The sequence below is a fragment of the Bos javanicus genome, chromosome 1, assembly GCF_032452875.1.
Source record: "Bos javanicus breed banteng chromosome 1, ARS-OSU_banteng_1.0, whole genome shotgun sequence".
Classification (NCBI taxonomy): Eukaryota; Metazoa; Chordata; class Mammalia; order Artiodactyla; family Bovidae; genus Bos; species Bos javanicus.
The window spans coordinates 75,238,102-75,254,116 of NC_083868.1; the positions used below are offsets into that span (position 1 = coordinate 75,238,102).

Genomic DNA, 16,015 nt, shown 5'->3' on the forward strand with positions numbered 1-16,015 from the left:
AATTCTAATAGTTTTGAGGTGAAGTCTTTAGGGTTTTCTATATAAATACCATGCTATCTGCAAATAGTTACAGTTCACTCTTCCTTTTCAATTTGCATATCTTTTCTTTTTTCTTGTCAAAATCACTAAAGATGGTGACTGCAGCCATGAAATTAAAAGATGCTTACTCCTTGGAAGGAAAGTTATGACCAACCTAGATAGCATATTCAAAAGCAGAGACATCACTTTGCCAACAAAGGTTCGTCTAGTAAAGGCTATGGTTTTTCCTGTGGTCATGTATGGATGTGAGAGTTGGACTGTGAAGAAGGCTGAGTGCTGAAGAATCGATGCTTTTGAACTGTGGTGTTGGAGAAGACTCTTGAGAGTCCCTTGGACTGCAAGGAGATCCAACCAGTCCATTCTGAAGGAGATCAGCCCTGGGATTTCTTTGGAAGAAATGATGCTAAAGCTGAAACTCCAGTACTTTGGCCACCTCGTGTGAAGAGTTGACTCATTGGAAAAGACTCTGATGCTGGGAGGGATTGGGGGCAGGAGGAGGGGACGAAAGAGGATGAGATGGCATCACTGACTCGATGGACGTGAGTCTCAGTGAACTCTGGGACTTGGTGATGGACAGGGAGGCCTGGTGTGCTGCGATTCATGGGGTGGCAAAGAGTCGGACACGACTGAGCGACTCATCTGATCTGATCTTTTTTCTTGTCTGGTTGCTGCAGCCAAAATTTCATATATTATGTTAAATAGAAGCTGCAAGAGTGAGTTTCCTTGTCTTATTCATGAATTTAGTAGGAAGGCTTTCAGCTTTTGAGTATGATGTTCAGTTCAGTTCAGTTCAGTTGCTCAGTCATGTCCAACTCTTTGTGACTCCATGGACTGCAGCACGCCAGGCCTCCCTGTCCATCGCCAACTCCCGGAGTTTACTCAAACTCATGTGCATTAAGTTGGTGATGCCATCCAACCATCTCATCCAACCATCTCATCCAACCATCTCATCCCCTTCTTCTCCTGCCTTCAATCTTTCCCAGCATCAGTCTTTTTGAATGAGTCAGCTCTTCACATCAGCTGGCCAAAGTATTGGAGTTTCAGCTTCAGCATCAGTCCTTCCAATGAATATTCAGGACTGATTTCCTTTAGGATGGACATGTTGGATCTCCTTGCAATCCAAGGGACTCTCAAGAGTCTTCTCCAACACCACAGTTCAAAAGCATCAATTCTTCAGCACTCAGCTTTCTCACATCCATACATGACTACTGGAAAAACCATAGCCTTGACTAGATGGACCTTTGCTGGCAAAGTAACGTCTCTGCTTTTTAATATGCTGTGTAGATTGGTCATAACTTTCCTTCCAAGGAGTAAGCGTCTTTTAATTTCATGGCTGCAATCACCACCTGCAGTGATTTTGGAGGCCCCCAAAATAAACTCTGCCACTGTTTCCATTGTTTCCCCATCTATTATTTGCCATGAAGTGATGGGACCAGATGCCATGATCTTAGTTTTCTGAATGTTGAGCTTTAAGTCAAGTTTTTCACTCTCCTCTTTCACTTTCATCAAGAGGCTCTTTAGTTCTTCTTCACTTTCTGCCATAAAGATGGTGTCATCTGCATATCTGAGGTTTTTGATATTTCTTCCTGCAATCTTGATTCTAGCTTGTGCTTCATCCAGCCCAGCATTTCTCATGATGTCCTCTGCATATAAGTAGATTTGTCTTAAATGGCCTTTCTAATATTGAGATATGTTCCCTCTAAACCCACTTTGATGAGAGTTTTTAATCAAATAATTCTAACACATAATTTGAATGTAGAGTTTTAAGTTGATGTTTTTATGTGATTTGAACTAAAAAAGCCTGAAATTATATAACCCAATGATTCCTGGACTGAAATAAAAATTTGGGTTAATATAAAGCTATACTGAAGGCCAGTGTGTAACGAAAGAGATTACATCACTGAGATAATTTACAACTAACATCTAGATAACTTGATATGGTTCATTCTCTGGAGTTTATAGCTGCAGACTACTATATTAGAAGTCTCTATGAGAGTGTTTTCCTATATAGTTTCTAGCCTCATTCTCTTTGGTAGAGAACATTTTCTTCAGTTGACAGAAAAACTTTTAAGTGCAGATGGATTACTCAAAATGTAGATAAAAAGAAAGGTATACCTCTTCTTTGAGTTAAATGCAGTTCCCAATCCCACATCTCTTTCTTATGTGATGCCTGAAACTATGACTTTGCAACTCACTTAAGGAAATAACCCTTCTCCTTTCAAGAATGTTGTGGGTTTACACTAGGATTTTGTCATTGTAACACCATCAGAAAATGTAGCCTGACATCTGTGCTAGGTTCATAAAGAGAATAAGAGGAAACACACTACTAGATTAAGGCCAAATGTTTTCCTTTATATTTATCAGATATTTGTGTCTTTTTTTTTTTTTCATAGCCACTACTTACCTGATGCTATCAGAGATTAAAGATGATACCACTATTATTTTTATTAATAAAAATATGCCTAAGGTAAAAGTCAAGACTGTTCTCACTCATTCTGAACATTTAATACTTTCAAGTCAAATTAAATCAACATACATTTACAGAGTGTCTACTATTGTCAAAGTAATTTACTAGATCCTCACGGGTACAAAAAAATGTAAATCATGATTCTCCTCAATTCTGTTTCTACTTTTAACATAAAGTCAACATTCTTTACCTAGCTTTTTCCCTCAGAAAATAATAAATGCTTCTGGTTACTTATCTTTTAAAAGCTAGCTATGGCTATTTCCTTAAATGAAGAGAATAGAATGGATCTTTTCTCCATTGCTGTATTCTTAGCATATTCAACTAACTGGAGACAATTTTCTAGCTTACTTTTTAAAGAAATTTCTTTTCTGTGGTCTCTAGTGATTACAATATGTATATATTGTCTAGAATGGATTGATGACCTCATCAAATCCCTTCTAGCTAATACTGTATATTTAAAAAGTATATTCTATCCAAAACATTACAAAAATATCATTGTTCTTTCTTGCTTCAAATGCCATTTAAATAAATATGCTTATACAGTCATCTTATTCTTTTCTGGATATCTGACCACTAAAATGCATGTTTACAACTATATCTGTCTATCTATTCATCTATGCATCTTGGCTTTGATTGCGTAAACAAACAGCCATCTACACCAATATCCTCTTGATTTCATGTTGCATATGGTGAATTAGTGGGCAAAATTAATCACAGGAGAATATAATTTTATGTGAAAATAATTGGTAAGTGAATGACTTAGAAGTTTATTAAGTGCTTTTATTTACTACTGTGGAATTCTCTAACATTTTCTTGTCTCCACAGTATTCCACAAGGAAGCTTGCCAGATATTTTTATTTTGAGCTATTTTGTTTAGCCTAACAATGTGAATTTAGAGGTTTGTAGATGAATGATGCTGCTTTTCATCTATCCATCCATCTACGCATCTACCCATGCATTCATTCATACAGTTCCTTGTTTCAGAAACCAATGCTATCTTTTCAACATATTACTTTAATTAATCTAAGTCATTTTACTGGCAAACAAAGTTAGGCTCAGACAAAGTAACTTTATGCAAGGAAATATTATTGTAAATCACCTATTCTTTCTAATTTACATTTCTTTAAGCATTTTTGGTTATTTACTTTTTGGCCGTGCTGGATCTTCATTGCTGTGTGGACTCTTGTCTAGTTGCAGTGTGTTGGGGCTGCTCTCCAGTGACAGTGTGCGTGCTTCTTATTGTGCTGGCTTCTCTTGTTGTGGAGCACAGGCTCTAGGGCACAGGGTTTTCAGTAGTTGCTGTACGAAGGCTTAGTAGTTTCATTTCCTGGGCTCTAAGAGCACAGGCTCAGTAGTTGTGACATACAGGTTTAGCTGCTCTGCGGCATATGGGATACTCCCAGACCAGGGACTGAAACTGTGTCTTTTGCATTGATGGGTTCTTTATCACTGAGCCACGAGGGAAGCCCTCTAATTTACATTTTAATTTTGGAGAATTCTAAACAGTTTGGACTACAAATGACCTTACTGGTCACCTTGTCGAAACTTCCATTTGATCCCCTGAAAATTTTCTCTAGCCAGTTTGGATATTTCAGTTATTTCCAATTCAGTCTTATTAAATATCAAATATATATCCAATAAAATCTTATTAAATATCAAATAGGACCAATGGAGTCTTTCGCTAATGGTTATTTTCACAGAGCCCAGTGCTACATGCACATGGGACAAAATATGAATTTATGACAATATTAATAATATAATTTGACTGTCAGTCATGTGCTGGATGCTGGAAGAGACTGCTATTTCAACAAGATCCATTCCCTGAAAATTTGGAATCTAAATTTAGAAATGGAGCAACTAGGTCCATGGAGAAAGCAGCTAAGTACAGATGGGTGACAGCATGAATTTTAGGATTATCAAACCATTTTAAGGTCATTTTGATCATATTCTGAGCCTTTAAAATTTGACATTTTATCGATTCTGTGCTCTCTTTTCATTATTGTTATATCCCTTTTCTTCTCTGAATGTGTGTGTATGAGAGGGGGTGGTGGGATTGAGAGAAAAGAGAGAGAGAAAGATAAGAGCTGAAACTATACACCTAAATATAGGGGGTGGAAGTTGGTCAGTGCAGAAATCTGGATACCATGTGGCCTCTAAGAATATCCAATTTTAATAAATGGATGGGATTTAGACAGATTTTAAAGAGTGTTTATAAAGCAAAACGATCAAGTTGGAAATGTGGAAGCTACCCTTGAATTAGCTGAGTTTGTTTCTTTGTATAAGAATAAATATTTCATTTTGACTTAAAAAGATTGGTGGATGGGTGGATAAATTCATTAGTTAATTCATTAAAGTATTTATTGAGTGTGTGCTATATACTATTTTAGGAACTGGAGATAGAAAATAAATACAAAAGACAAACCTTGTCATTATGGGTTTTACATTCTTATGAGGATCTTGAAGCCACATTCCTCATCTAGAAGGAAGGGGTATCACTGAAGCAGCGGCACTGGAAATCAGGAAAGGGCAAAAATGATGGAGAATCAATTGGGGGCAGTTTTTAAAGATCCTCAATCCAGCTAGGAAGGAAAATAGCCAAGGGCCAGATATGTGTTTCAAGCCAAACCAATGTACATTTTTTTTTTTTAGGAATGAGAAGGGAAGAAGTGTAACTTTATAAATTTATAACTTATAAATTTCTCTAATTTCTGTTTTGATTTAGTTTTTCTGTAGTTTTCTCATGAAGCTCAACTTAAATTACTGAACTAAGGAGGTGAGTGTTTGGAGGCCACAGTCTCAGAACCAAAGATACCCTCCTATGCCAGGAGTGAGAAGACAACCACCTTAGCTCCCACGCACAGAGAGAGGTAAAAGCTGTGGAGGGAGAAGATTTGGGACACTTAAGGCCCGCACTCCTTTCCCACACAGAATGATCTCTTCAAGGTCATTCACATGGTGTGAAATCCTGCTCAGGGAGGACTGAGATCAGAGAAGGAAAGGACATACCACATTCTCATCTTTTCTTCTTTGTGCAGGTTCAGTCACTTAGGGCTGTCTGACTCTTTTGTGACCCCAGGGACTGAGGCACCCCAGGTTCCTCTGTCCATGGGATTTCCCAGGCAAGAATACTGGAGTGGGTTGCCATTGCCTTCAGGGGATCTTACCGACCCAAGGATCGAACCAGGGTCTCCTGCACTGCAAGCAGTCTCCTACATTGCAGGTGGATTTTTTACCAACTGAGTCACCAGTGCAATTTTTTTATGTGAGCTCAGTTGGGCCATGAGAAACACTGAAGTCAGAAGGCCTAGATTAAACTCATGTATCTTCACTCATCTGTTGTGGGGCCTGGGGAGATTACATCACTTATTAGAGTCTCATTTGTAAATTGGGTTCTTAGTATCTCCTTAATTTTCCTTCCAAGATTGTTGAAAGCCTTAATAAGATAATACATGGGAAGATGATTTCTAAATAGTAAAAAGACTATCAGTGCAAATGATGATTATATTCTTATTTTATTAATTGAATTACATGGTTATTTATGGCATCATGCTTCTGTTGACATACAGTGTAACACAGAGGGTAAAAAAGGAGCTCTGGAAATAATTAAATTAGTTAAATTTGAATTCTGCCAGTTCTTAACTGGGTGGCTGACTAAGCAACTTAACCTCTCTGTGTGTCAGTTTCTTCATTTATAAAATGAGAATAATGACAGAACATACCTTATAGGGAGGATTCAATGTATCAATAATTGCAAGCCACTTAGAACTCTGCAGGGAGTTTAGCCCTGGCTCACCATAGTTATAGCTTATGCTGCTGCTAAGTCACTTCAGTCGTGTCCGACTCTGTGCAACCCCATGGACGGCAGCCCACCAGGCTTCCCCATCCCTGGGATTCTCCAGGCAAGAACACTGGAGTGGGTTGCCATGTCCTTCTCCAACGCATGAAAGTGAAAAGTGAAAGTGAAGTTGCTCAGTTGTATCCAACCCTCAGCGACCCCATGGACTGCAGCCTTCCAGGCTCCCCCTTCCATGGGATTTTCCAGGCAAGAGTACTAGAGTGGGGTGCCATTGCTTTCTCCAAGTTATAGCTTATATTTCTTATTAAAACAGACATTCTTTAAAACATTGATAATTTCTTTACTTGGGCAATAAGGATACTAACTTTAATCTGTGTCATGAAGAAGAATTAAGTCTTTCTTATTTTGAGAGATGACTAAAATCAGACAAACATATCACATGTCGTAATTGTTAAACTGTTGAATAAGGCACCATAAAGGAAATCACAAATTATTAGAAAGAAATCATTTGTGCTGCTGTAACCAGCCTATTTTAACTGACAATCTGGCATCAAAAAGGAAGTCGAAGTACAGCCATTGTGTGGGATAGCATTCATGGAGAAAAGATCTTCTACCTGTCAAGCGTGCAGTGTCAGAGGCTGGTGAGCTCATATTCACCAAGCTTTGAGTCAGGGGCCTGATCTCAGATCAGGATGATATATGAGCAGAGCTAGACTCCTTTGTGTTTCCAATAGACAAGGACATTGACAATATTCCACTAATGAAAATTTTATTTGCCATTATAATGTCAAAGTTAATCATTCATTTCAAGTGGATTTCCAGCCTTTGTTAAATACATTATGTCCACGAGCGAACGATGATATGTTTGAATCACAAGGTATGTTTTCCTGTTTTGGCAAGTCTGGATTTTTATAGCAGGGCTTTGCTTTAAATGGATATTTTAATGATGGCATGCTCATTCTAAGACTTTACATTATTATCTCATCTTCTTTGAGCCTGCAGCAGCCCAGTTAGATAAGGAACTACTTGTGTCATTATCATTGATATATTTTGCAGATGTGGTTTGGAGATTGAATAGCTTGTGCAGTAGCATACAGCAAGTAGGTGATTAAGACAGGAGCCAAATAAGATCATGATGGCATGGACTATAAGCTTGTGAGGGCAGGGAGAATAGAGAGATGTATAGAGAGAATAGAGAGTTCCTCTTGGTAACGAAACAGGCCTTGGATGCAACGTGTGCCCAGTTCAAGCTTTCAAGTGAATGAATGCTGTGGTCCTAATAGTTTGATTTAGGAGTTGAAAGACTTGGCCTTTGGGAAAGACTATTCAACATTCTGTTTTGTTGTTGTTGTTGTTGTTTTATTTCCTTTAAAATACGGAGATGATTTTAAAATATAGAGATGATTAAGACTATGTTTTATTTGTTTGAAGGTAGGTCAGAAATATAATTATCCTTTCAATGTGTATCTGGCAACTTTCTCCAAGTAATTCAGCTGCTTCCACCTATGATGTTTTCAGAGCTGTAAATGGAAATTCTCAAGTTGTTTTAAAAAAGCATAAAAATCAAAGTATTGTTATCCCTGAGATATTGCCCTTCAAAATGACCTGATTGATTTAATTAAATCATCAGTGGGTTGATTTAATTTCCTCCTGACTCCCCCCCGACCCAAATGCAAAGATAGCAGAAATGTCTTATTAACCATGAAGGAAAACTTATGAGAATTAGTGGCCCAGGTAGGAAATTAATAAATTTTGGAATATAAAAAAGATTAACTAGGGTATTGCTTCTGATCTTAAGAGCCTTGTACATAGGTCCTATGTAACTTCTCAGATTTTCCTATATTAATTTCTTCTCATTGGAGAAATGAAGAAAATGATGCTGATGATAACTTAAAGTGCTCAACGGCTAAAATGTACCCTGACAATAGCTGCAGTAGTACAAGGGAAAAAGTAAAGTCTTTGTTGTTTAATTGAATCAAAAACACCACATTCTTTTAGTAAAGATCTAAAGACATAGAGTGTCACTTTTAGGAAGCTAGCATTTATTGTTTTCATTTTGTTCTATAAATGCCTAACGATGCTGCCAAGACAGGGAAAACTTCAAACAGCGAGTGTTATCTGTTTTTTCTTCTCTTCTCTCATCACCCTCTTCTACCGTGTGCTGCTACACTGGTTACCTTCTGCATTGAAACATCTTTGTATGTCATAAACCCACAGGAAAAAAAAAATCAAAACACTCAAAGATTAGAGAACACACATTCCCTTTCCAGGCCTTTTTTTGGTGGGCATAGGACTGCAGTTCTGGTGAAGTGTATTAATTTTTGAGAGTCTGAGTTTATTTCTCTCTTCTAGGATTTTGTATTATTGAACAATGTATCTCTGTATATCTATATATCTCTCAAACTCTGACACCTGAAGAACTTGTTAAAAACTTAAAATTCCTGGGCTCTACTCATAGATATTCACATTCTGAGAAACCATCAGGAATCTACATTTAAAAAAAGCATCTCAGAAAAATATCATGCTTTCTCTTAAAAAAATAAACACTGTCATCATCTCTTTTACTCATTTGGCATTTTCCACTTTTCAGAATGCTTGCACATACATATTCAGTTCTGGGAGGTAGATGGGACTGATTGTCCCCATTTTGAGGATAAGAAAAAGACTCAGAGTTTAGTAGTGATTTCTTCAAGGCCTCACTCTATACTCCTCTCTTGCCCATTTCTCTGGATTGCTCACCTTAGCTGACCTTTTTCTTTTTGAGTGTTGAACTGCAAGAGGAAAGGAGCCCCCAGAGCCAGCACTGTGTGTGCCTGCCTTCCTCAAGAATGAGACAAGTCTTGTGGCAGCCAAGGAAGGAAAATACATAATTTTATCTGTGAGATGTGAACATTTCCCTAATTGACAGTGTTACCAACTGATTTTCAGTAATTTCCCTTACCACATTCCGATGTACTTTTGAAAATGTATTTGGCTGGCTTCACTTTTGGAGAAGAGGGTTGAGTGTGTGTGTGTGTATCTCCCCTGTCTGTTATATATTGTCAGAATCCCAAGTTCACTCCCTTTATGCAGGCACCCTGAACTGCTGCAGGGGATGTGTGCTCCCCATTGACAGTTGGGATTCCCCGCTTTCATGGCGCCTTGCCTATTTAATCCTCCTCCAGATGTCTGCCCGGTAAACCCATCTGCCTTTGCTGTACCCAGCGGCAGCATGAAATGTCCTGGCCCCCAGATGCAGTGGGGCTGTTTAACAGTGCTTGTGCTAAACAACCTCATAGGCCTCAGTTCCCATTCTGCTAGGAATCTGGAGGATTCCTGGGCCCTCTACAGGACCCACATCCATTCTCAGTAGTTTCCTTGACATTCATGTCCCTTGCCTACTATTAGGGTATTTCCAGCATACACCTGTTTCTGCTTGGAAATCACCCATTAAATCTTTTGGCACGACCCTGGTGGCTTATGGGAATGTCTGTAAAGGGGAGGGACTAAGGATATTTGAAGACTGGTTGAAGAATGATACTTAGTATCACAACAGCCGCTTCCACACCTTAGCATGGCTACTCCTTTATGTTTCCAAAATTTTTCATGCTGCATTTTAGCTTAGGTGACATTTTCTCCTCTGCTGAGTTTTCAGTAGTGTCCAGCGGTCACCACAAGCACTCCTGGAGATCTGATTGCCCTCCAGAGCTGGCTACTGACTGCCCTTGCCCACAGTCACCCTCTCCACCTGCATCCTCCCCTCTCTGCAGAGTGCTCACCTGGTCCCTCATTTTAGGGACTGAGTCTGTTTTGCAGCTTTCCGGAGGATCGAACCCAGATCTGGGTTCCTGGAATGTGGAAACACTTTTTCCTTTTCCAAAATGAGCTGAAGGTGGGCCCAAGGGGCCATCGTTACTTTCTCTAGTGTCCCTAGACACTAGAGAAAACAGAATTCTTTGTGCTCCAGCTTATTGGAGAGACTACAGACCGCTTTTTCTCAATTCCCCCAACCCTAACCTCTCTTTGTGCACCGGGGTCCTCTAACCGGTCGGTGGTGTTTTCTCTCCGGGGAGGGATGGGACTGAGCCGATCCGAGCTGCAGTTGTTTCGCTCTGCCTCTGAGAATTTCTCATCCAAACCTCAATCACGTAGGATTGCGTAGAGAGGAGAAAAGGGGAGAGACAGAAGACGGAGAAGGGGGAGAGGGGTGACGGGAGGGAGGGGGAAGAGTCTGGGAGCCGAGGGCGCGAGGGAGGGGAGGAGGCTCCGAGCGCGCTGCGCTTCCCTGCGCTCCGGGAGCCTGGCCCCACCTGGGCGCTCCCGAGCTCGCGGCGGGTGGGCGAGCAGTGCCAAAGGTGCTTTGGCAGCCGCCCGCCCTTCGTCCCACCCTCCGTCTCGGTGGCGGTCGTCCCTGCCTGGAGTTTCCTGCGGAGCTAGCGCTCCAGCCGAGCGAACCGGCTAGGCGGCGGCGGCGCCCAGGAGCCGGTGCGGCTCGGCGTGCCCGGAGCCTCAGCTCCCGAATGGGACTCCGCCCGGAGCGCCCCCTCTGGGGCCCAGGGAGGCGGCGGCGGGGGCACCCCGCTAGCCCGCGGCTCTGAGCGGCCACCCGCGCAGCGAGTTGGGCGAGTAGACGGCAAACCGCACCTGCTTCCTGGCCCCGGCCCCAGAGTCTGCGTCCGGCCCCCAGGGCCCCGGTGGTGCGCTCGGCCGCCTCCCGACGCCCCCAAGCCCGGCGGCCCAGGGGCCCCGCTTTCGCCTCGGGCGCCAGACCATGGTGGGCAGCTCCGAAGCGGAGCCGCAGCCTCCTGGAGCCGAAGTCGCCCGCAGCCAGCCCCCGCCCCACCCGAGCCGCCGCGCGGGTGTTCGCAGCGCGCTGGTCACTTCCTTCCTCGGCCGGGATGGGCCGCGCGGGACGGAGTGATCGGCCTCGCGTCCAGCGGATAATCCCCATCTGATCTGCTGCCTGTGAGCTGTCGGCTGCCGAGCCGCGCGAGCCTGGGGGGCCGGGGCAGCGCGGCGATGACCTGATCCCGAGCCCGCCAGGGCGCCCCCTCCTTCCCTCGCTGTCTCTGAGCCTGTGCGGAGAGCAGCTCGGTGCGGCGGCCCCGGGCGGACCATGGCGGGGAGCTCCAGTTAAAGGCGTGTGGGCGCCGAGCTGGAGAGGACACCTTCGGCATCGCTGCCTTTTGAGGGGGCTTATTTAAACTACTGAGTCATTCCAGATTTAGGATTCCCTAAATAATCACCAACTGTGCCCATCTTGTGCCAGAAAAAAAGCGGAAAGAGAAAGAGCGCCCGCTCTTTGGGACCCCGCGTCTCCGCGGCGCTCGCCTCTCGCGGGTTTCTCCCGGAGGGTGCCTGGCCCTGGAGGATCTCCCTCCCTCCCTCCTCCTTTCCTTCCCTCCCCTTCCCTCTTGCCCTCCTCCTCCCTCGCCTCCCGCTCTCTTTGCAGCGCTGCTGGCGGGGAGTCGCGCTCGCCGCAGCTGGAAACATCTGCCCCGCCAGGCGCCCCTACCCCGACTCCAGCTAACCGCTCCCACTTCGCGCCTCTCGGAATTCCAGAACTCGGGCGGCGGGCCCCCGGAGAACCGCAGCCGGGGCGATGCATTCGGTAGACCTCACCCAGCCGGGACGGACCTCCTAATCTCCAGAACTGCGGGCCGCAGGGAGTTAAATTGCTGCCTTCCTCTCCTCTCTTGCGGTTGGTGGCTTGTTTTCTAAAGGAACGTTTTATTCACTTTTTAGCATTTTCTACCGGGGGCACGCTACCCGCCACGGTCCAGACTCTTGCTTTGTAAACGGGTTTTCTATGTATGTGTGTGTAGATATACTTTGGACACCTTGCAACGCTTGCGCCTCTCCGACAGGGGCACGGCTTGTTGTTTTGGACATCCTTCTTCCTTTTCCACTTGGTACTCCGAACGCAGTGTGACCAAAGTCCCCACTGCCCCCCTGGACGCGGATCGCCTGGGGGTGCAAGTTTGGGATGCAAGAGTCTAGTTAACAGGAAGGCCTGGGACCGCCCCGCCCCCGCCGCCAGAGGTTGGGGAAGTTTACATCTGGATTTTCACACATTTTGTCGCCACTGCCCAGACTCTTGACTAACCTTGTGGGCGCCGGGTTTTTGGTACTGCAGCCTTCTCAAATATTAGCACTGCCTCCTCGCGCCTGCCCTGTCCCTCCAGGCCGCCGAGGTCCTGCCCTCGCCCCGGCGGAGCGTGATCCCGAGGGCGCAGTGGAGCCCGGGGCCTGGGGCCCGCGCTGAGCAGCTATGGCTGCAGCGATAGCCAGCTCCTTGATCCGGCAGAAGCGACAGGCGAGGGAGTCCAACAGCGACCGGGTGTCGGCCTCCAAGCGCCGTTCCAGCCCCAGCAAAGACGGGCGCTCCCTGTGCGAGAGGCACGTCCTCGGGGTATTCAGCAAAGTGCGCTTCTGCAGCGGCCGCAAGAGGCCAGTGAGGAGGAGACCAGGTCAGTAGAAGCCCTGACGGTGGGCTCCCTAGTGGCTAACACCCCCCTCCCCTTCGGCAAAGCATCTAGGGGCATTCATGGAAGAGAACCAGGATCCTCCTCTTCCATTCTGGCCCCTCGTTCTCCCACAATTTTCAGTTAGATTTCAGTCACCTTCTGTTAGCTAATAGCTTCTTGTCCCATATTCAGGAAAACACTTAATACCTCGATGAAACCACGGTTTGATTGGGATGAGAGTTACATGTTTACATGCTCTTTGTCCCATAGATCCTGTAGAGTCCTTGAGGGCAGTGGCCACCTCATTCTCCATCTCTATTTCTCATACATCCCTTCATCTGTCCATCCATCCATCCAGTGTTTAATCTACCTCCTGAGAACCTAAATGTAAATAAACCTTCCTTCCTATATCTCTCATAACACAGTGCAATCTTAACACATAATAGACAGTAGGCACAAGATGAACTTAAATTTATTGTCTTTTTCTAACTCTTTCTTTGGCAACACATGATGTGGAATCTTCCTTACGTTTCTGATCGATTTCTCACTTCCCTGTTTTCACCCATGCCCTTTCACTTCTTTTCACCCAGACCTCCTTTTCTTATTCTCTTCCAACTGCTTCTCTCCTTGTTCCAAATGGCTCTTCTCATTAACTTTTCTGTCTTGTTACTCCCATCTTTGCACACTCACACTTTTGGGACATTCACGGAACAACATAGTATCTGCAGTTTGGTCTCAGTAAGTGTAAAGGAAACTTTAGACTTATCAGAGATCTTAGCCTGGCCTTTCTGAAGCTGATTCTTTTCTTTGGCTTTAAACTCAAATGGTTAGCCTTTGCTGTATATCTGTTTACAAAGGGAAATTGGATACCTCAAAATTTCAGAGTGATTATCCCCAATTTAAGCCAGGCTATCTTGAGAGAAAAAAAGCAGAATTGCCAAGGTCTGTGCTTCCTTGGGTGTGGCCCACAGGGTCATTTGCAATCTGCAGATGATTAACCCTTGCTGTGGACAATTGAAAACAAATACAGTCTAGAAGGAAAGCTTGCTTGGTGACCAGTTGACTAGTTTAGGTTCTCATCTTTGCAATTCTGATTGTGATCTCCTGGGTTTCAGGAATGAAGCATATGGGCTGGGGTCATTGGGTAAAGAAAACACTTGAAAAGTCTGGACAAGTGGGGCTCAGAATTAGTTTAGAAATTTGTGATTAAGACTTGTAAAGAAGCTGTTCCATCTCATTTTTCCGTTGAGTTTTCATGACATTATTCATTCCATAGTGGGCTCTTTTTCTTATCCCTTGACGTTGATGAAATAGTGAATTTCAGGAGTAAACAAAAATAATTACGATCTTAAGGCAGAAGCTACTAAAATCTGTTATTTTATATCCAGTTAGTATGGCCTGTTATTGTATAAAGGGAAGATATGTGCAAAATACTAGAGTTATCTCTGCACAGTAAATAACTCATATTAGGGGAAAATGAAATTCTTCATATTGTTGTGCAAGGATCATTTGGGGGCCATCTTCTCTCGGGGCTTATGTGGTCTACAAAGAACTTCAAGGCTCTTAATTCCATGTGACTTTGATATCTTAGTCTCTGAACTATGTTCTTGCACTCTGGTTTTTGTGGATAGACTCTAGTCAGCCTTCTTACTAACGAACAAGGGTAATCTAAATGTTAGGTGGATTGTTTTTTGTGAATGGGTAATATAAACTCACCTGATCTTTGGTGAAGTTGACTTGGAGACCAGTGATTTGCATGGCTTAATTTTACATAAGGAAACTGCTTCCTGTGGCCTTTTCCTTGGCATCTCATTAGAAAATAGAGACTTTGAGGAAATTGCTGAGTTTATTGTTTTTTCATTGTTCATTTCATCTTTTCCTCTTTTTCATCTACTTAGTGTACATTTTGGCAAAGAGGATCATGACTGGTGGATTCTTTTAGCTTAAGTGTCACAGTAATAATCTGACAAAGAGATGACAGGACCTGTTAAGAGATGCTGAGTGCAAGGGCAACATGCATGTATCTGTCCACTGTGGAGTTGAGTTTGTTATGAAGCTTGGCTTAGAAGAATGGGAGCATAGGGTGCAACAAAACTTTTGGGGAAGATGATAGTATCTGTTACCATTACTAACAAAGCCAAATAACTAATCTGTTGATTTGCTGTCAGTGACCATGATTCACATAGCTTGAGATGAGCCTATTAATAGAGAGACAGCACCTTCCACATCTCACTTCTCCAGAGAGAATTCTTTAGCTGGATTGGGAGGAAGTTGCTAAACACCAAAAGAAAAAACTATTTGAGCAAATCTGTTTTATAAGCTCTTTGATGTTATGTTCACTTAATATTTGATTTATCCTTTAAACTCACTAAATGGCCTTCTCAGCCATTTCCTGTGAAATACAAACTGAGTCACAAATGGTAAAGTGGTGAAATGGAATAACTCATCATGATAATTTCCACTCTGAATTTCTGTCACTGAGACACAAGTTTCATGGGCCAGGCTTGCCAGGGGAGAGAGCCTGAGACAGTGAACTAAATCAGGTATTGGATGGGAAAGGCCACAGTTGTATTTCTGATTTCAGGGCTAACACACTGAGAGAATCCTTGTATTAGCTCACCAAGTTCCAGTACATATGATGTTGAAACCTCATAAATGCAGAGGGAATACTGAAATTACACGGTAAAGGTCTCAGATTTTAAAATCATGATATTGCATTACGAAAACATGAGAATTGGCAGGGCCATCTCTCCCATCACAGAGTTCCAGGACCATAGGGTGCCTCAGATGCATTGTGAATGCCATCCCTGGAGCACAGTGGTGGCTTACCCTGGGACTGTGTAGCAAAATGCTGCCTTAGGTAAGAAACCCTTGAGCCAGAACAAGTTGGTGGTTTATACAAGATTGCACAGCTTTGATTGTGGTAAGATTGGGGCTAGAACTCGATCCAGTTGATTTTTCTTGCCTGTGTATTTTACAACACAACACAAAAAAAGTAGTGTGATGTACTGTGTGTCCTCTGTCAAAGAATGTGAATAATTTTATACATTATTTATTTTTACCATTAAGGATTGTTATTATTATTTTGTGATTAGAACAATAATGTGGTCTTATAGAGGAGATAACTGGCAGAAGGAGACATAAGCTAAGTCAAGCAATTGGGGTTCTAAAATGACCATCCTACAGCACTGTGCATATAGAGGTAAATCCCACAGTGAAGACATACAGATAGGGCAGGAATAGTTAGTCCCATAGCACTGTGTGGAC

General features: G+C 43.2%; 1 protein-coding gene across 4 annotated transcripts in view; it reads left to right on the plus strand.

Annotated features, from left to right (window-relative positions):
• Positions 1-16,015, plus strand: part of FGF12 (fibroblast growth factor 12) — a 613,285-nt gene that overhangs the window by 313,737 nt on the left and 283,533 nt on the right. The window contains exon 1 of one of the 4 annotated variants that reach the window (XM_061412869.1): positions 11,375-12,751. The exons of 2 other annotated variants lie outside the window; for them this stretch is intronic. In XM_061412869.1, the coding sequence (XP_061268853.1) occupies positions 12,553-12,751 (199 nt within the window). In that variant the 5' untranslated portion in view covers positions 11,375-12,552. Of the gene's footprint in view, positions 1-11,374; positions 12,752-16,015 lie in introns of those variants that run through there. One more of the 4 variants, XM_061412897.1, reaches the window with a different exon arrangement.